Source organism: Athene cunicularia (genome assembly GCF_003259725.1).
Source record: "Athene cunicularia isolate RWA chromosome 4 unlocalized genomic scaffold, athCun1 chr4_part2, whole genome shotgun sequence".
Classification (NCBI taxonomy): domain Eukaryota; kingdom Metazoa; phylum Chordata; class Aves; order Strigiformes; family Strigidae; genus Athene; species Athene cunicularia.
Window position 1 is genome coordinate 27471731 of NW_020799099.1, and position 22049 is coordinate 27493779.

The 22049-nt window shown below is 35.6% G+C and overlaps 1 protein-coding gene across 1 annotated transcript in view; it reads left to right on the top strand.

The window, feature by feature from the left end:
- The window catches only part of RXFP1 (relaxin family peptide receptor 1), a 48762-nt gene extending 27385 nt beyond the window's left edge, over positions 1–21377 (top strand). The window contains exons 3-18 of the mRNA XM_026848152.1: positions 3479–3583; positions 4424–4529; positions 5735–5806; positions 7414–7485; positions 8518–8589; positions 9396–9467; positions 10252–10326; positions 10597–10668; positions 11616–11687; positions 12424–12495; positions 13467–13538; positions 15948–16019; positions 16251–16480; positions 17593–18003; positions 18512–18730; positions 20783–21377. Of these exons, the coding sequence (XP_026703953.1) occupies positions 3479–3583; positions 4424–4529; positions 5735–5806; positions 7414–7485; positions 8518–8589; positions 9396–9467; positions 10252–10326; positions 10597–10668; positions 11616–11687; positions 12424–12495; positions 13467–13538; positions 15948–16019; positions 16251–16480; positions 17593–18003; positions 18512–18730; positions 20783–21084 (2096 nt within the window). The 3' untranslated portion in view covers positions 21085–21377. The remainder of the gene's footprint in view (positions 1–3478; positions 3584–4423; positions 4530–5734; positions 5807–7413; positions 7486–8517; positions 8590–9395; positions 9468–10251; positions 10327–10596; positions 10669–11615; positions 11688–12423; positions 12496–13466; positions 13539–15947; positions 16020–16250; positions 16481–17592; positions 18004–18511; positions 18731–20782) is intronic.
- Positions 21378–22049: the final 672 nt, after the last annotated feature.

The following is a 22049-nucleotide window of genomic DNA, read 5'->3' on the forward strand; positions in this document are numbered from 1 at the left end:
TAATGTCCTGTTCATAAGCTTCATACTAAATAAGAGATGTGTCTTTAATTGAGCTAAACTGATATTTTCTTGGATCTGTCACTGAAAGAATTATTCAAATCTGTAGTTTGGCAGGATTAATTTACTCTTTCTCATTCCTTTCTCATCAGAAATAGTAATTGACAACTTTTAACAAGGAACGCTCTATTAATCTGTAGTCAAATAAATCCAGTTTACAATTACTTATTTCACTTATCCCATGTAGGGGAAGATTTGCTGATGCCTTGTTTTCTCAGATCTCATTTTTTTACAGAAGTGCAGCCAACATAATCTATTTTAGTACTGGCTTGAGAAAAAGCAATTTCTCATCTGAGCTGTACTCCCCCAAAAGATAGATTTGCGTTTTCAAGATCAGTACTATTACCAGTCATTTCTTAAAGTGTTTGGAGAAACTCGTCTTGACAGAGGTAAACAGGTCACAAACCTACGACATAAACTCTAAATGATCATAAAGTGATTTACAGTTCTGGCTTTGAGTACTTAACAGAATGGTTGTACTAAATATAGTTATTTGCACAATACGTTCCTCTGGGATTTGACAGAACAGTTTCTATAAAATAAAGACTGTCCCAGGCTTGAGCACAAAGCTTGGCCCAAAGCAAACATTTTTGAAGGTCAGAAAACTTTTAATAACTTGTTTTGTTATATTCAGATATTCCTTTGTATTTCTAGTAGAAGGCAGGAAAATCAATGCCATAAGAAAAGACTGTTATTGAAAATGAACTGACCAGAAACTCCAGACAACTGGAATGCTTCCAGTACAAAACAGTCCATCTTCTCTCTTCTCTGTACTTTTTTTTCCCCTTCTCTTTTATGACCACCCAAAAATACAGAGCTGCCTCTCAACTTCCTTGAAAATGCTGATGAACTTCCCCTTTGTAGTGAACTTCTCCTTCATTTCCATTAGTGTAGGAGACATCGATTTTCTCCACAGATGTGAACTGCAGTAATAGTCACCTCTTGTATGTGCTTTGTCACGTGGCAAAGCATTTTAAAAAATACTAAAAGGTGGAATAAAATCTCATCTATCCACTCTTTAGTGTCAGAAGCAGGGAAATGCAGAGAAATGATACTTGATATGTTCATTGGCTTGCAGGAGGATTAGAATTTATGGCTTTTAACTATATATTCAGAATCTGCAGATGAGTGATTAGTTGTCCAAAACTTTCCAAGGATGAAATTATGAATTAGAAAGTCGAAACATCTTTTGAGACTGTATCCATGACTGCAAAATATTTGATATGATTATAAGAATAATCTCATTTTTAATACATCATTACAAATTCCTGTTTTAAAAATCCTCAATGAAAAGATTCCTTTGTTTTTAAATCTCCACTCCTCTGTGTACATTGTATTTCCACTAGTTTCTTTAAGTCCCAGTTGCTGGATCCAGCCTTGCAAATGAAAGTCAAAGGATGTGCTCCATTTAAATATTCAGAAATAGTGATAGGGGAAACCTTATTACAGCCCTAACTATGGAGCAATAGGTTTATAAGGCATTGACTGCTTGGCAAAGGATCTGTTCTCATCACTTCATCAATTGCAGATTCCATGTTGCAGGTAGTCCTAAAACTGAACTTCAGCTGAGCATTTGAAACAGACTAGAGCAATATTTCTGCAGGTTTGCCAACACATTTAATTTTGTCCAAAATGCATAAGGCTGCTTCTAAATATCAGCTCAATGATCTAACCTGGAAAAACTGCTAATGGATCAGAGCATACCAGGTGCTTTTTTTAATAAAATGTGCTTAAATGCCTTCTTCAGGTGGGAATTTGGCTTTCTTGCAGAGCGTATATTCACATTAATTTTCGAGTGACTAAGTCACGTTTAAAGTCTGTCTTTTCTCTTAATGGAGCAGTTCCTGAAGACAGATACTTTGGTTTGCTTTGAATCTTTTATCTTGAAAATATTTATGTGTAAAAAATGAATAAGTATATAAAAAATGGCTTGCCTGAAGTTACTTAATATTTCATAATATCTATTAATCAGCATGTATAGTAAATCTTTGAAGCTTAGGCAGTGAAGAGGCAGGCATCTCTCGGAACAGCTCTGTCTGCTGACACTCCATGGGCAGGCTTTGGGAGATGTTTTGAAGGTAGTTTCCCTACCTAGCTGAGAAAACAACTGAGTTGTGACATGAAAAATGAGACACCATTTCAGAATGGGAGAAGTTGCAAAGAAGTAAATATATTTTATTTTTCCCTGCCTATTTTGAAGCCAATAGATACAGTAGTAATGCTTACTTGAATATAAAGATTTATAGAGAAATGTCTGTGAGGAATTGTATTTTAACTAAACAATTACCATGTGAAATTGCAGGGAAAGGACTGTTGCTAGCATATCATAAAAGTGAAAATAAGACTGTAATGACTAGCAAAGCAGAGCCATCCTCAGAGTTCTCTTATAAATGTTGACAGTAGGTGTTTTTACAAATTAATGCTTTCAATTATCACTGATGCTTTGACTCACAGCTAGTGAATGCCATCCTAAGGAGCATTTCTGCTACTGGTGCATATTCATTAAATGAGATGCTTTAAACTAAAAAGGTCTGGGTGTTGGTCAAAGCTGAAGAGAGACCAGACTCAAATTATTAAAACTAAAACTGAATCACAGCTTTTAAAGGGCTTTTTTTCTTTTTTTTTTTTTTTTTTTTTTGGTGTGTGTGTTATGTATTCCTGCCCTGTTCTGGAAGTGGTTACCTGATCATTTAATTTGTCAGATATATGACAGACTTCCAAGAAATAAGTCTGTCATTATTTCCAGCACCATTGTATCTGGAAATCCCCATTTGTGGGAAGGAACTGAAAGGTCTGCTATTCAATTTTCACCTTTCTGGCCATAAACCACCCTGTTCCAGTACATCTATTTGCAGCAACCAAACTGGTAATAGGGAATAATGTTTTGTTAAGAAGATGCATAGTAAGCTTAACTTAGACATACTGACTTGAATATGTTACACCATGTCACCCATTTTCTTGAAAAGCACTGTTCATTTGGCCTTCACCTAGATTTTCATAAAAGAAATTATAGGTTGTGATAGTGTGAGAAAGCCCTCTGAAAGAAGTAGTCGCGGTCATAGTAATCATTTGAGCTTTACTGAACAAAAACCTGCACAATTAAGGAAGTAGGAAAATAGGGTTGCCTCTTGTTTGCAGACTCCTACGTAACAAAAAGTTCTGAAGTGAAAGGTAATACTTTTTCAGTGCAACTGTCCCAGAAAATGTTGTTGAAGGTATAATAAGCTGTTCCTACAATGCAGCTCATAATCTCTGTACATACGTGTGATTAGGCAGCTGTATAAATGTCATCTAATGGTCTGTGAAATGTTCTGGAAAAAACATGTTATTTAGATAAAAACTGGATGCACTAAATTTAGTGAAGGTATTTTTACCTTCTATTTCTGTTCTAACGTATCTTCCCTTTGTGTTTTTTAATTAGAAGACAACAATGGATGGTCTCTGCAATTTGATAAACATTATACAAAAGACAAATACAATAAACTGAAATCTCTGTATGCATTTCAGACAAAGACACCTGAGTGCTGTAAGTATTTACAGATATGATTTGTGTGATTATTACTAATGACTTCTTGATAGAACTACACAGCAAATATGCTTGTCAGGAAGAGAAATATGGTGCAGTTTCATTTATAGAGAAACAAAATTAATGTCTCAGATGAACAAATGCATTAAAGCTAATTTCAGTTCTGTTAAGACTTAGAGTCATTTTCTGTAGAAGTGTTAAACACGTGCCAGTGAGGAGGGCAATATACGTTTATCTGAATGTATTAATACTGCTGGAAAGACCATGAAACGCATAACTTTCAGAGTGAAATGCAGGCAACATTCTTCTAAATTCACTTCTTCATACATCAAATAATTCTTGCAAATCCCCTCCTCTGCAGCGGACATTCATCCCTTTGTACAGATTTGTTGGCTCTGCTGTCAACTACGAGCACTAACTTAAAGCACAGAGATGGGGTGAAAGGGAACAAAGACTTTCTGACTCATTTTCATCCCGTGTTCACCTGGACAGAGTTGTGCTCATTTTAGTAAATGTAAGAAGACTAATAATCTAAAAAAGAACCACAAAAAATCCATGCCAGATTCATGTATATCTAGCCTAACGTTCACGAGCTTTTACAAGCTCTTTCACAGGGGTCAGAAGGTAACATAATTTTTTGTGTCCCTTTATATTTATTGTTGGGGTCTTCTCAGGTCTAAATCAATTACATAAAACCATGTGCCTTAATTTCTGTTTCACACAGCCTTATTATGTTTGTCTTTCTGCTCACTGTTCTTTCACACCATATTTCTTCTCTCCACATCACATCACACCACCTATCCCACCTTTTGCCACAACCACATTCTCGCTCTCATGCAGCGGCGGGTGCTGTGCCAGCAGAGTGTACCTGCCACGGGCTGGAAATCTTCTGCAATGCTGCCAAATTGCGTGCTGTTCCATCAGTCTCTTCAAACATAACCATAATGTAAGTAGAGCAGAAAAGTGGTCTCTTGATCTGTTCAGGTTTGATTGTCAATCCTACAGCCTTTTCACAACTATAGCCTTATAATTAAGACCAGTTGGCTCAGCTGGTGCATGTGAAAGCACAGGGTCTCTTTGCTGGCAAGTCCTTTAATGTTTTAAGTGCAGCTTTTCCCTGAATAAAAGGAGAGAAGAGGAACTAAAAAACTCTGTGTGAAGTGATCATTTCAGTTTTGTAACAGTGACTTGAGCTAGCAACACTTTCAGGAAATCTGAAGAAATCTTTAAAAGAAATGTTTCCTTTTAAAATACAATGCTTAGGACCTTTTTAATATTCTATGATCCTGCCAATATTCCTAGTCTATATTCCTGCCAATAAAGTCAATAACCTTGAACTCAGTGGAACTACCTGCTAGAGCAACTCTTTTTAGGTCTCATCTGATGTCTCTGAATACACTGTTATTTAAAAGAATTGTAATCATAGAGATATGCATGTGTAAACCAAACTTTTTTAAGAGATCGGGGAATGGTTGATATTGCTCTTAGTTTGCACATCACTGTTTGAGAGGTGCTTTTCTGTGTGGTGATCAGAGGGCAGTATCACGTGTACTAACCTGAGGATCTTCCTTGTAGAGCCAGGGGTACGGACTTTTCTGTTCGGTACCAGTTTGTGTTTGTGTGTGGATGAGGTTCTTCTAATTGGGTCTGTGTTTGAATACAACAATACTTTATAACGAAGATTGATGTGGAATGTCAAATAAATATTTTAAATGGCTGTTGGCTCAGAGTCAACAAAGACTTCAAAAATAATGGCCCAGTTATAACTTTAGAAAAAGTAGTAAATCAGTTCAGCTGGATTTTGGGCAGACTTTCTTGTAATCCAACCATGCCCTGAACGTTTTTTTTGTTCTTGATGGGGTACTTGAGTCAGTTTTTTTTTTTTTTTTTTTTTTTTTTTTTAAATTCTTAGATTTAACTATTATTTTGTCAATTGCTCTGGCGACCTGGAAGAATATTTTTGATGATAAAGTGTTCGGCTTACTGCTTAAATAGATACAAATATTCAGGCAAACAGAGGTAGCATATTCAGATGGTTTCATGTTGCGTTTATTATTTAGCAGTGTGAAAGCTGCTCTTATTGAATAAAAAAAGTGGCAGCACTGTAGGAAGCTGGGAGAGTAGTTTTACTGTGTGCATTCATTCCTACAGGTCTCTTCAGAGGAATCTGCTAAGGAAACTTTCTGCTGACATTTTCAAGAAATACCAAGACCTTAAAAATCTGTAAGGGAGTGCTTCCACTTAAAATATCTATTTAATGCCTTAAATATTCATCCTCTTCCTCTCACATACACATACACACAGAGAACTTAACATCTAAGTGACAACCCACAGTTTATACTCTAAATTCTATTTTGTCTTACCCTTCAGCACCTCATCTAATTGTGTAACCAGTTTGGCTCCAATAGCTTGATTTGACATCTTTCTTTTTGCAAAGTAATAATTTCTGCATATTTTTTAAAATATATTGACTATTTTATACCAGAAAAAAAAAAGTTAAACTTTCATTGTGTCTGAAGGAAGTTAAGTTTATAATGAACAGTAATATGACAAAAGAAATTAAAGTAACTTAATTCATTTATTCTGCAAAACAAAAGTTTGGAAACTTAAACTTCCCATTGTCATGGGAAGCTCACTCACATAACTTGGTTTTATTCCTAATTAGGTCTGGTATCAATGTGATAATGCCTCAACTAATAAAATTTAATGGCAACACAGTACTGTTTTATGTTTTATGATGTGTAACACATATGTTGTTCAGAAATCATAAATTTTAGCAACTTTGCTTTATAAAGAATTAGTGAAATTAAGAATTAAATACAAAAGTCTAGAAGAGGGCTACTGTGTCACCAATTCAAGGCATTTAATATTCCTAGAAAACTTACAGGAGTGTAACTTTTGGAAACTGTACTGTACTGCAGCACCATCTTGTGTTCACACAATTAAGTGCCATTATGACCGTAAAGTCTTGAAAGCTACGTTTTTCTTAAAAGGAATATATCCATATCTACTTGTACAATACATTTGTTTCTAATATTAATTCCACATCTTTCTGATCTATAACTGTACATTTTCGGAAAGCTTTTGAACAGTGTTTGACACAAACCCATTTCACAAAAGCCCGTGTCAGATTTATTACTGCTTTTTAACAAGAATGCATCTGGATAATTTATTAACTTCAATTTAATTTAAATGGTTTAAATTTAAATATTTCTCAGAGAATAACACTATAATGCTTTAAAATTATTTGGATTTAATGTTTGTAGTTAATAACATTTTTGAACTCATTATTTCATCAAAGTAGATATAGAAAAACAGAAGGAAAAATTATTTTTTAATTTACAGAAGATTAGTGAGATTCGTTCTACATTTTTATTATATTAAAAATGGAGCATTTTTAAAATTCGTACTACAAACAAAATTCAAAAATGCATTTTAATTTGACATTTGTCATACAAAATTTTGATTGTAGCAAGGTTCAGGGTAAACATGAAGATCAACTCACACAGGTGAGAACTGCAAGGTTAGGACCTGAAACAGGAGGTCACAAAAAAACACTTCATTATTCATCCCAGGTAAACCAAGTGTCCATTTGAATGATTTTTCTAATTCTGCTGGGGGAGTGGATATTTATTTCAAAACACCTTTGCAGTTTTTTCAGCTGTAGCTGTGAAATGGTTATTGCCAAATTTAAGGTGTAACAAGTCTGAGAACTGGATTTTAAGTATCACACTTGCATTCAGTTTAGTTGATAGATTTTCACTGGTTAGTTATGCTTGCTTTGACTTTGCGTGCTTAGATAATTAATTGTTGGGTATGTATCTTCTTAGGTATCTTCAGAACAATAAAATTAGAGCTGTGTCTGAACGTGCTTTCAAAGGTTTATACAACTTGACAAAACTGTAAGTATTGCTTTTCAAATACTGAAGTAAAAAGCAGCAGGAAATGCTCTGAGAGTCACTACAGATGTGTCGCTCATTTGGTTCAGTGTTAGGAAGTTGCAAAATGGTCCAAATCTTAAACTCAACGATTGGATAGAGAAAGAAAAGATAGACTAGAAGCTCTCTGTGCAAGTTTATCTGACAGGACAATACTTTGAAAATACAAGTGGGCTCCATACTTCACTCTTATTCCCCAGATCCTCAGAATGGAAGAAGTCTGGTAGTTACCCTGCAGAAAGTCAGAGAGAATGAAGAAGCAGTAAAACAAAAGCAAGAGCTTGTGATGGATGAAAACTCTTTAACATTGTATTTTGGTTTACAGAAGCAAACCAAATTAACCAGTATTGGTAATGAAAGAACACTTTTTTCTTTATTGTGCAGCAGCTTTTTGAAAGGTGCTTCTAACTTTTAAGGAAAATGCTTGGTGACAGACAACACATAAATTACATTGTTTGGTTCAGGTTTTTATTTCTATAGTATTTTTAAAAGGAAAACTTTAAAATATTGTGCCTTTTATTTTTCCATTGCACAAGTGTGGTTGATTATCTGTTATTACAGCTGCTGCTATTACCTTCCCAGACCATTTACAGTACCCCTCCCCCTTCATTTCTCAGCCTTTTTCCATAATTCTGGTATCTACATTTATGACTAACATCCTTAGCAAAGACTGAAGGGGGTCCTGGGAACATTCATGGTATAAATCACTCCACAGAAGGAAACTGGGAAGGGCCTAAAATATCACAAAGTGAAAATATTTAACTTGCTGCATGTAGACAAAATGTTCTACATGACTGCTCTGAAAGTCCTTAATAGGAGAGCATCCCATCCTGCCTTGCTCTCAAAGGACATTAAAATTATCAGAAATGATCATTATGAAAAATTTTAGTGGTATTCTGATAAATTATCATGGAACAGAAGTCTTAAAACTAATTTTCATGCATCTGTTGTTAATTTATAATTGCATTCATTTATCTTTGTTTGGCCTTGTTTTAGATACCTGAGTAACAACAAGATAACCAGTTTGAAGCCTGGTGTCTTTGAAGATCTCCACAGACTTGAATGGCTGTATGTTGTTTGCTTATTTTATGTTTATTTTCTCAATGAATAATTAAAGCAAGACAAAGAAATACTTAGATTGCTTTCATTTTTGTGCATAGCAGTACTTGATACTACATAATAAGGAACTCCTGTTACAGTGTGCATGGTAAAAATCTAATTGACTTTGGTGAGAGCAGAAATTAGTTCTTGGGCCTTAGTGACTTCAATAACTGATGACTTTTACAATACTAAATAATGTTACAAATTAATACATTAAATAACTCGGATACTATAAAATAGTGGAAAGATAATTTTTTGGGGCAGGTCTTTCCCGTAAGTAGTGTTTGCAATGCCCCAGACAAAATAACTGTCATAATCTGAAATATTGGTTTATTACTGCTTTTCAGACAGATGAAAATTAATACTATTTTGACTCAGTAAAGTTATTAAAAATAAGCAAGTAATAAAATGCCTAACATTTTTCTGTGTGTCTAGAACTGCTGGATTGATGTGGAACACTGTTATGTGGTGCTGCTTTGTTTTTACAGAGAATCCATTCAAAGTGATCAAAGAATTTTAAAAACTAGCAGGAATAAACTTTTTCTAAGTTGGAAGTAATTATTTTCTTGAATTTTTTTTTTTAAATTAAATTCTTCTGAAAGGAAATTAATTTATTGAATACCCTAACCTGCTAAAGAGTAGTCTATTAATTTCTGAAGTAGTTTGAATGGACTTTTGAAGAAAACTACTTAAGTGTTTTACTTTTTATCATCTGTTCAATTTAAGGCTGCAGTCAGTTATCAGTCTGATACATGCTTTGCTGTAATTTATAGGATAATTGAAAATAATAGGATAAATCGGATCTCTCCATTAACATTTTACGGACTCAAATCACTAATTCTCCTGTAAGTATGGAATAAGGACCAAAAGTGCTATTTAAAAGAACAGAACAAGAAAGGACAGACAAATATAAAGACTTTTTTTAATGGCTGTGCTTGCTTACCACAGAGTGCTGGCAGTACACCTGCTGCTGTTTCTTACCCTCAGGCAAAATGTGCTGGAGTAAGAGGATTTTGGCAGCAGTGGATGTGCAGCGTCTAGAAAAGTGTAGGGAGATGGGTGGGAAAAATGGTGAAAAGACAGTGTCACTGAGGGGCAGGGATGTGGCAGCTGCAGCAATCGGTAACAGTTGTCCTTCAGAGCTGCGGCGCAGGAGGTGGGGTCCCACAGCTCCTTGCCCCTGGCAGCAGCCCAGCATCCCTCCCTGAGACCCTGCTTGTGACCTGTCGCTGTCCTTTCCAGCCCTACAGACGAGGGACCCTCTTCCCCTGCAGCCCAGAGGGAAACCTCCCCCCATACCCCACTTTCTCCATCACCCATAGAAGTTACATGTTACAACCCAATGGTCAAAATATGTGTGTTGACTTGCTATGTTTTATTTCAGTAGCAGAGAAGTGAACATCTTTCCTTTACCTTGTAATTAATGAGTTAAGGATAAAATACTGCTCCACAGAATGCCACCGGGAAAATATGGGGAAGTTTAAGAAAATAAAACTACTATCAAGACTATGAGAAACAAATCAAGCTTTGACTGCCTTTTTTTCAAAAGTAAAAATATGAGACATGAATTTTTTATAGAATGTAATTTCTGACAGATACAGCTAGCTATATCTTTTTTTTTTTTTTCAGAGAGATGATGAATAATTCTCTTGCTCGCTTGCCTGATAAACCTTTGTGCCAATATATGCCAAGGCTAAACTGGCTGTAAGTCTACCTTATTTCACTAGAAAAATATTATTTTGTTGTCCTTGTATGACACTTCCATGACACTTTATCTAACGGGGTGCTGGATCCTATAGAGTGCCTGCTGGGTCACTGCAGAGTTGATGACCTGAAGTGTCAGAAATATTGCATGTCTGGTTCCCACTCTCTTCCATGTAGTCATGAAGTTCTGGTAGTAATTTTTCTTTAATTACCTTAGAATAACTGCTTGAATTTCTTTTCAGTGATTGATGTTTTGTTTTTATATCCCAGAGACCTCGAAGGCAACCATATTCATCATGTGAGAAATGTCACTTTCATCTCCTGCAACACTCTAACTGTACTGTAAGTAATAGGATATGTTAGCTAGCCAAAGTGATATGCTTGTGCTGAACAGTCAAGTGATTCATTACAACTAATACAAAAGCTTTCTGAGTATCATGGTCTTTTAGATCTCAAGGAGATTTAATGAAAATGCTTGGTTTTGAGCGAGTGCCATATAGAATAACCGTTGTTTACATTTATGACAAAGTTCAGCATTGATATATGCAACTAAACTTCACTGAAGTGATTTTGACTGATATTAAGATTTAGAAAATTTCATTCTAACTTTTTACTTGGAAAAGGAGGCAAAAATATCATAATAAAAAGCAGCAAACATACAAAATACATAGCTGGTTTCTTCATTTTAAAGAGTTTGATTTGGCTGACTCATCAATTTTAGAATTTTCCCTAAAGTTTCTTCAGTAATGATGTAATCATCTCCAGAAAATCCCTTCTTTTTGATAGATTAGTAGGCACCATGGTACCTGTCACTTCAACTCTTGTGCAGTACCCATACTCTTGGCTTTGTCTTTGCTTTTAAAATCCAGGTTGTTCATTTAAGGAGCAAGCACAGTGGCAGGTAAAATACAAATGCAGGAAAGTTTGCACAGGCATGTACCTGTGTCCAAGACATGGTTAGGCCACAAGCCTTCCAACCCACTTAATCTTCCTCCTGCCCTCAGCCAATTTATACCAGCCTCCTATGGTGTGTGTGTATATATATATATATATATATATATATATATATACACACACACACACACGTACAAATACATGCATGTATAGGCAACAAAAGTTATTTATCAAATGATAAAATGGTAAGCTTCTAGATCTGATTAGCTTGTTTACTGAATTGGGCAAATATCTGAAGATGCAAAGAAGAGTGAATTTTAAAATTTTATAAAAAGTTTCTCTAAAACCAAATAGATGTCAAGAAGCAGCAGCATAAGTTTGTTTTACTTTTCCAGGGTGATGAGACGAAATAAAATTAGCTTTTTAAATGAAAACAGCTTTTCTTCTCTCCAGATGTTAGACGAATTGTGAGTAGATTTCTTTTACTTGTACAAGTCACAAAGTTTATAATTTATATTACAAGTATAATTTATCATAAATTCTATTTCATATAACGTGCTCTGAAGATAGCATACATCCTTGGGGGGTTTTCTTCTGTATATTTAACAGGAAGAAACAGTTGACAAAATAAATATTCTGTATCAATAATATTGTTGGTTTTGCTCACAAGACTGTTATGTCCCCTGAACAGGATAATATTAATTAATCTTACATTACCACAGTCCAAGTGCTTGTGTGCCTTCAGTGTCTTTTAGAACAGTTAGCCAGTTTCAGTCAGACTGAGACCTTTACTCCTCTATTCACAGTTATTAGGATTTATGTTTAGTGAAATTATGGAGCAAGGTAGAGAGAACAAAGATTAGTCCATGCGAAAGAATTCCCATCACAGATCAGTACATTTAATTCATTTCCAAGCTCCTACAACCCAAGTTGTGTATTTTACTTTGATATAAATAAACCCATAATTAATTATGTATCTAATGGAATATCTGAGCTGACTAGATAGAGTTCTGATGGATCTAGCTTTCCACCTTGTTTTAACAGCGTTCTTCTATATTCCAAGTTTCTGATAACCTATATAATAAACAATATCCTATTTGGCAAATAGAATAAAACTGCATGTCTTGAAATTGCAAAACTGTTTGGTAAAATTACTGAGTGCAGTAAGAGCTTACTGTATCCTACCTGTGGCTGTTCCTGCAGAGATCTGGCTAACAACAAGATTGAATCACTTTCTCCATATATATTTAAGGATCTGAAGGAGCTTTCACAACTGTAAGAATTCTTGATTACTATTTTTATTATTATATATAGCTGTATATTACTCATTTGATATGAAACTTTCAGTCATGAATGCTGAGAAAAGCACCTTTGTTTGTACACATTATTTAAGATATGCCTAAAAAATACTTATCCCAAAAGTAACTCATATATAACATTTTGCCCGGAATAGTTTTGTATAAGATGCGTATTTTCATGTCCCAAAAGATACCAAGTTCAAATTTTACCTTTTTCTAGATCTTATTAATATATATGAAATGACCTAAGCGAGGCATATCATAAGAAATTAATGATTCGATGGGAATGTTTAATGTGGTGTCAGGATTTGGCTGTAAAAATAGATCATAAACATGTAAGAACATCTACAGATGACTCATTTGCAACTGCTTTTTTCCTGTGGAAGAGTTCCAAAAAAGTGTAAGGTATCATAAAACCAGAAAGATAGTCTCTTTTTCCCATGAGCCATATATAGGCAAATTCTCAAATGCTGCTGCTGGAAAGTCACAGTCCTTCCCTCATAATCTGAAAGAGGCCAGAATCAGAGGCCAATCTGGACACAGAATCAAAGACCTCTCCAGAAGAGAGGAGGTAGTATGTGGAATAGCTTAATTTTGTGTTTTTTCAGCATCCTTAGGATCTATCACAATACACTGGGGCAACCAAGTATGTACAGCTGCATTTATTGAGCTTGTGCATTCTAGTTACAATATCAAAATGAAAACATAAGGAAAAGTTACAGGGAGAAGAAGAAGGGGATATACCTAGAAACACTCTTACACAGAGTGATGACATCTAATATTAATGTCTATTTTTACATTCCACTGCCTATGTCTCTAATAGGGTTATTACTAGATGATCTTCAAGGTCTTTTCCAACCTAGATGATTCTATTTAGTATGATTTTATTTTTAGAACAAACTATAAGGGAGATGTACAAAGTTACTTATGTCTATGTTGTATTTACAGGAACCTTTCTTACAACCCCATCAAGAAAATACAAATAGATCAGTTTGATTTTCTAATTAAACTCAAATCCCTGTAAGTATCAAGTTTTTATACTTTAGCTATATTTTCTTTGTGATTATTCACATCTCCTTCAAAATGAAGTGATCCAGAATATGTTCTGTAAGAAACTGCCCTTGAAAAAGTTTCTAGTTTTGTTGATGATCCCCAAAAATGTGAGCAAGGAAAATAATTACTAGCAATACTCAAATTTTCCTTCCTGAAAATATCCATTTCATAATAGAAATTTTTTCAACAAAAATAGATCATAAATTCATCTTAGAGGACATTGTCTTTTCTGCTATTACAGAACAAGATTAATGCAACCTTTATTTGACTTTGCACAACTTGTTCACAGGGCTTAAGGGTCATGCAAGGTCCAGTTGGGGCTATTAACACTATGGGCAGGTATCATTAGGATATGTAAAGACAGGAATTATAAAGGAATTTGTACAAGTTTGGGGATGTATTTCCATTCTTACAGAATCCACTGCTAACACAAAGAAAAGAGTAATATAAACCAAATATGATTCAGCTGCCATGTCACAGGGAGGTGGGACTTTTACAAACCTTTTTGAAAAGTTATGGAGGAGTTTTTGTGGGCGCACTACCACAGCAGCTCTAACGTGAATTCTGCCAGCAGAGGTCTACCTAAAACTGTTACTGCACTATTGCACAACCTTGCAAATCTGAAACTATCCTGTGGTAGATCTGAGTACCTCTTCACAAGCCATTGCACATCTGCAATAACCAGCTTGGTAGAGCACAGCATTGGTTCTTGTTGGTCATATTTTCAAATTCTTAGAACTGGAGAATCATAGAACAGTCTGTGTTGTAAAGAACCATTAAAGGTTATCTAGTCCCACCCCCCTGCAGTGAGCAGGGACTCTTCAACTAGATCAGGTTGCTCAGAGTCCTGTCCACCCTGACCTTGAATGTTTCCAGGGATAGGGCATCCACCACCTCTCTGGGCAACCTGTTCCTGTGTTTCACCACCCTCATCATAAAATCTTTCTATTTTATACCTAGTCTGAATCTACCCTCTTTTAGTTTAAAACCAATACCCCTTGTCCTATCATAACAGGCCCTACTGAAATGGTTGTGGAGATCCAAAAAGAGATGTTTCCTTGGGTAGGAACGTAATATGAGTTTATGATTTGACCCCTGAGCTGTAGCCAGCAGAACACATGCCTTTGTTGATCACTCCAGCTTCTTCACAGTGATTTGGTAAATGGCCAACAACCTGAAAATACTAAATCTATACAAGTTTCATGAAAATATGCAGCTAAGCACAGAAAAGAATAATTAATTACCTCCCTAACAGTCAGGCTAGAGCATATATCCATTATTTAACACCAAAGAACTCATGCAATTCAGTGACCATGACCTTCCATGTTTTTAAGTTAAGAAAGCTGTCAAATCATGAAAAATCTATATAGAAAAATCTGTAGATATAGAATCTTGTTAAATCTATAGGAAACTGTATATTTCAGGAGTTTGTAGAACACCAGTTGCCTCTTTGCTAGTTTGAAATAGTAAGAATAGCTGGTAAAGCACATGCTAAAGTTCATTGCAATGCTTAAATAAAACTAACACACTTACACATTGGAGACTTTTTTTCTTATCTCCTAGCAAACCTGCCCACCAGCCCACAGCAACTAACCAGTAAGGCTGGTACTTTTCTCCACTGCTTAAAAAAATGTGCTCAGAACTCACATGAATATTGCATTCAAAGCACTGGACAGAGAATTTCAAATCAGGCTCCCCACAAGGAGAACTCTGACTGGTTACACATCTAACTAGCAGACGGGATTGACTGGAAGAATATAGAAACTGAAGTTCTAAAAGAACAACTTACAGAGTTACACTTTACTGATCTAGCACTGCAGGGGAAATAATAGTGTCATTTTCAATATATTAAAAACAGCAAAAAAAGAAATCCCATCTATGTGTCACAAGAAAGCCAGTGTTTTCCCTTACATGCCATGTTCTGTGTCCCAGCTTCCTGCTGCTCTTGACACAATGAAGACTGAATTCCTGCAGTGGTTTGTTTGTCTAGTAAAGCTCTCCCTAAGATAAAAGACAGAAGAGACATGTAAAATATTATTATTGGAACAAGTTATTATTTTCCCAGAGATAATGAAAGAATATCAGTAGAACAATACTTTGGAAAGGCAACATAATAATCAGAGATTACACTGCTGAGAGCCTTCTTCATGATTTTGGAAGTATGGCATGTTTATTACAATTAGCTGCAATTTATTTTATTCCACTTCATCTTTTATGTAGACTTTCTGTTCAAGTTTCAAAGGCATGACAGATTAGATGAGATTAAAGTTTATCTCTAGTTTCATATAATCATAGAAGCACAATTAAATGATCATAAAATTTGCTGCTTTACTACTGAGTTTCTATGACCTTTTATTGAGAGTATATTGTTTACAGCAGCTTGGAGGGCATTGAAATTGTAAACATCCAGAGAAGAATGTTCAGACCCCTGAGAAACCTTTCCCACATGTAAGTAGAATATTCCAGTTTGCTTTCTTTGGGTCTGAATTTTACAATTTACAGAACACTAGATAACTGAAAACAAAAGTGTTTGAAAAACAGCATGTGAGAAGTTGTCAAATTTTGACAGTTTGTAATTAATTTTTCTTTTTTTCAGAATATGTTTTCTGACTAGTTACTAGAAAGTTTTGGTAACCAGACTAGAACCATCTCTTACCTGTTTTTCTTTCTCACAACCAGATATTTTAAGAAATTCCAGTACTGTGGATATGCCCCTCATGTGCGCAGCTGTAAGCCCAATACTGATGGGATTTCATCCCTTGAGAATCTTTTAGCTAGCATCATACAGAGAGTGTTTGTCTGGGTTGTATCTGCCATCACCTGCTTTGGAAATATTTTTGTTATCTGCATGAGGCCTTATATCAGATCGGAGAATAAGCTCCACGCCATCTCAATAATGTCTCTCTGCTGTGAGTACTCCATGTGTAAAAGAATATTGCTTTAATCTGCTCATAGCATGTGTGATATCTGTTATTGTAATATAGTGACATATTTCCAGCTCTGGATTTGCTGAACTTTCATGCTGTTGCAAGTGACAACACAAAACACTCTACCTTACTATGCATTTTTGAGTAAATAGCAATTTGCACATGTAAATACTGGGTTCAAAATAGTTACTCTATTTTTCACATGAGCAAAAGGTTACTTATGCGATTACAGAAAATCAATCATTCCTAGCTGCCCAATATTAAGCATTAGGGTGGTTAACTTTAGTCCTAAAAGCAAGACAAGTTTATGGATGAACTATTTGGCATTACAGCCACTACAATCTTGAGTACCCTGTCTCAATACAGGAGAGTCTGTAAGGATTTCACAAATACAATTAGTTGCATTTTGAAAGGTAATTGTCAACGGTGTATAGAATGATTACATTTCTAAATACATCATGTCAGTGATCTTGCAACTTTGTTGTTTCCATGGAAACAATCTGAATACTGTACAAAGCATCTAGCCAAAATACCTGAGAAGCTTTCAGCTCTATGTTGACAGCTCCTCTTCTCTTACTAGTCTTAGAAGACTATGCACATCAGTTTTGAACTAGCATAAGTTGGACAAGCTAAAACAAAACTTTGAATATAGCGGAGATGCCCTACTGAAAGCAAATTATCTTAAGCCATATGTCAATAGCAAAAGGAGTAAGACCCAATAAAAAAAAGGGTTGCAAGAATATTTCTATAAGTGAAGCCACATCTTTTTCTACTTACCGACCAATTTTATCTGAGCTTCAAAAAATCTGGTTGGAAACAACTATGAAACATAGACTGTCAGTCCAAATGAAAATTAAAAAAACCCCAAACAAACAAACAAAAAAAAACCCCAAGGAGGAATAGGACTGAATTATATTGCCTTAATTGTAATTCACAATAACATTCCAACTGTAATATTGATTTTATCTCTATATACTAGCTGACATAAATATGTACTCTTGTATACATGTGTATATCTGTTTTCCAATATACATACTCACAGAGAATGGGAAATTCAGATGTGTGAATAATGATGTTGAGCACTGTGCCCACAGGTGCTGACTGTCTGATGGGAATATATTTATTTGTGATTGGAGCTTTTGATCTTAAATATCGCGGAGAATACAACAAGCACGCTCAGTTGTGGATGGACAGTATTCATTGTCAATTGGTGGGATCGCTGGCTATTCTGTCTACAGAGGTGTCCGTCTTGCTGTTGACTTACCTGACTTTGGAAAAATACATTTGCATAGTTTATCCTTTTAGGTGTTTGAAGCCCAGAAAACGCAGGACAATTTCCATTTTGGTTCTTATCTGGATAATTGGGTTTGCTGTTGCTTTTATCCCACTGAGCAATAAGGAATTTTTCAGGAACTACTATGGCACCAATGGCGTCTGTTTTCCTCTTCACTCAGAACAATCAGAAAGTTCAGGAAGTCAGATTTATTCTGTTGTCATTTTTTTAGGTAAGTTGCATTTCTTCTTTATATATGATTAGAGCTGCAAATGAACTTAATTTTCAAACTAATAAAATAGCTTTGCTGTGACATTCACACCTTGTATTTAAATGCTCTAGTAAGCACTTAAAGACTTATTCTAGCCTGAATATTTTACTGTATTAGATAGATACTTACATATCTTAAAATGCATGAAGGACTGAAAGGGTAGAAAGAAATTAATGACTATTAAGTTCCTGAATGAACAGACTTTGTTAGGGAAGTAGAGCAGTAAAACTAGAGAACTACATAGTTTGAATCAGATGGAAGCCATTTGTCAAGTGTCGATGAACGAAATAAATACCTGAGGTGAAAATTCATTGTTCAGGTGAAGGCAGACCCAGATTTTCTGGCCTCTTAATCCTACAGGACTAGAAGTTTAGATGAAACATTTTCCTTTACTACCCAGCCTGCAAATAGGTGATGTGGAATTGCCATTATGCTGTTAAACTGTAACTAATTTTAACTTCTTAAACAGGTGTAAACTTGGCAGCTTTTATCATCATCGTGTTTTCCTATGGGAGTATGTTTTACAGTGTTCACCAAACAGCTATTACAGCTACTGAAATTCGGAATCATATTAAAAAAGAGATGATCCTTGCTAAACGTTTTTTCTTCATTGTATTTACTGACGCACTATGTTGGATACCCATTTTTATTTTGAAACTCCTTTCTTTACTTCAAGTAGAAATACCAGGTATGTTCTTTCTTCTATGAGGTCTTTTTCAACTATGTCTGTATGAAGAGTGATGGTTCTACTTCAGAAGATAAAGAATTGAATATACTGAACTATATTACTATAACTTTATGTTATATGTCTATATATATATACACACACAATATAATGAACTACATAGTTTTACTACTGAACTATATTACTATAATCATCAAAGATTAAGTTAGCCAAAAAAACCCAAGAATTCAAACTGCTCGTCTGTCTCCATAAAATATCTATAATGTAAAAAAGGTATTTGAAAACCAAGGCTGAATTGCATTGGCTTTTCTAATCCTATGGCTTTTGTTGGTTATGTTGCATAAATATGGCTTAGGACAATACAGTGTTTCCTATATTGATTTAACAATATAATTGCTATCCTGAAAAAATAGTTCAAAACATTAAGTTATATAAAGCTCTGCTTACCTTCTTCATGCTGCGAATATATTCCCATGTAAAAATAGCATAACCTGAAAGATTAAAAATCACACTTTATTTTTTTCCTTCTCTTTGCAATGTCAGTACTTGCCAGAAAAATAGCATCTTTATGTAGGGCTTGTATACAGTGTTCAAAAGAACTTGTGAACATGAACAGTACCATCAGCAACTGCAGATTCAGACTCAATGTACAGCTATATGTCACAATGCTATGTTAGCAAGAAAACATTTTAGCTCAGAGGATTTTCTTTTGTGCTGACCCAGGAGTGTTGGGAGTCACATTTTCAAAGTTTTCACTTATGTTTCAAATGTCTAGAAGTTACGCTGATTATGTCAAACATTTTCAGTTATTTGAAATCTTCTAAAATGCTTCTTCACGAAGTTATCAAAACTACTAAGAAATTCTAAAGAAAATATTGTGAAAAGTAGAAGCACATGTATTCTGAGTCAAGAAACCTTGAAGAAATCTTACTGAACCACAGGATGATCTTGGGTTCAGCAAATAAATGTTCCATGTAAACCAGATTAAACAGTAATCACTCATTTCATAAAATTAAAGACACAGATAGTTGTCCAAATTTACGGAAGCTTTGAACACTGCTGGTAGCATATTTTTTTTCTGTGGGGATACATTGTCACAGGTTTTCAACTCAGTATCTGCTTGATTCCAAATGTGTAGCCAAGGTGATGGGCATCAATAGGAAGGTATTAATACTGCAACAAAGTTGTAAAGCCAGAGAAGAGGAAGAGAGGGGAGGAAGGGAGAGCAAATTATTCTTTCTGTGCAGCTTGGAACAGTTCTATAATTGTTTTATAATGCAAACAATGCAACAGAGGACACCAACTAATATCTTTCAGCACTTTAATACTGTCCCTTCTCTGTCTGCCCCTCAGTAACTTATCTCCCAAACAGTAGGGATGAGAAGGGGATGCTGTGAAAATGCACACAGACTCTGATGTAGGTGGGACAGCAGGAAACCTTCAGAAAGGAAGATGGTGTGAACACAAACCATCACCAGCAGGGCAAGAAGGAAATAATCAGGATGTATACAGTGCCCTTTGCAGTGGGAAAAATGGCAAAATCCTGATACAGATGAGAAAACAAGCCTCTAAGGGTATGCAGGGACTAGAGGATACTGCTTTGCAGGAGGACAGGACGTGAAGGACATTGTTAGGATTGCATGTCACTTGTCATGGGAAGAGGATGGAGAACAGAGATCACGGGAAGAGACTAGGGAGCAAGGCAGAGACAAAACGTTTTGGAGCAAGAAAGTGGGGCTTGGGCTGAACAAGAAACGTGCCAGGGCAAATAGGGAGCTATGGTACAGAAAAATAAGAGGGATAAATGGAACTTCTGGGAGAGTAAAAAATGTCAGGTTTTGATGGGAGTCATGGAAACAGAGGGATGCAAGAGGGCAGTGCAGACATAACAGTGAGAAGAAAAAGTACCTGTTGTGACATGAACTCAGCCTCGGAGAGTATGACCAACCCTCTCACCAAGAAGCTGTGCTGCATGGGCATCAAGTGTTTGCCCTAATTAACAGGTGCGAACGTTGGAATGCATATTACAGCTTCCTTTTTTTTTCCTTCCCTAAGGTACCATCACTTCTTGGGTGGTGATTTTTATACTGCCAATAAACAGTGCTTTGAATCCTCTTCTGTACACTTTGACTACACGACCTTTCAAAGAAATGATTCATCAAGTTTGGTATAATTACAGACAAAGAAGATCCAAAAGAGGTAAAGGCAGTCAGAAAACATACGGTCCATCATTCATTTGGGTAGAGATGTGGCCAATGCATGAAATCACACCAAAGGTAACAAAGCCTGTGCTTTGTACAGACTCCTCTGATGCTTCAGTGACTACACAGTCAACAAAACTAAATTCATACATGTAAATACATTTTGAATCTTCATAGTGACATCTGCACTGTGAGCTTCATTTCTGTGGGCTTACTGCTTTACAGCAATGAGGAAAACTGAGGGAGGTATGACACCTGGGCTCACCTGAACCAAAGCAGGAAGAAGAGGGAGCAGCGTGTCTGTTTGCAGGTAGAACTGACACAACAGTAATTGTACCATCTCACAACAGTACCTGACATTTTGACTACTCCTCCTAGATCAGAATGAGAAGTCAGTTGTTTTTTTCCTCCCATAAGCCACGAGTGTGGAAAAAACCTCTTTTAAAACATCTTACCCTGAAAGCAGAATGTTTCAAAATAATCTATTTGGGGGGGGGAGGGAAGGTATTTTTCATTAAACCTTTATATTTTTAAATCTCCCATTTTAACAGCTAAATTTTTTTTAGAGTTGATTGGTTTCCTCATTAAGATTTTTTTTTTCTTCCTCAAAATTTCTGACTGGCTGTATTTAGACTGCATCAGCTCTTAAAAAGCTTTAGGGAGCAATAATCCTAAGAAAAATATTTAAATTTCATAATTAGACTGGTTTACTATATTTGTCAAAGTCAAACCAGAGAAAATTTTACTCCTTTTAAAAATTTAGCATTTCACTCATTTAAAGACAATCCTGAAATTGTAATGATCATTCTAATTCAGGCAGAACCAGAACTATGAGGAAGAAAAAAAGAAAAGAAAGTCTTTTTTCGTAACTGAGTGTCCCCCTAGCTATAGCTGGTGCAAGTTTCCCCCTTCAGAAGAGCCTCCTTCCCTGGAAAGACTGGACTGAGTATCCCAACATCTTGATGCTGCTCTTTCCCTCACTGTTCCTTAACGGGCTACCATAAGTAGCTCCCCACAGCTTGCAGACTTCAGCAAATTCCAGTCTTAAGATGTTTTCCCCTGTACATGGAAAAATGGGCAGTGGCCAAATAGAAGACTATTAGTCTTAATAGGTGTCACGA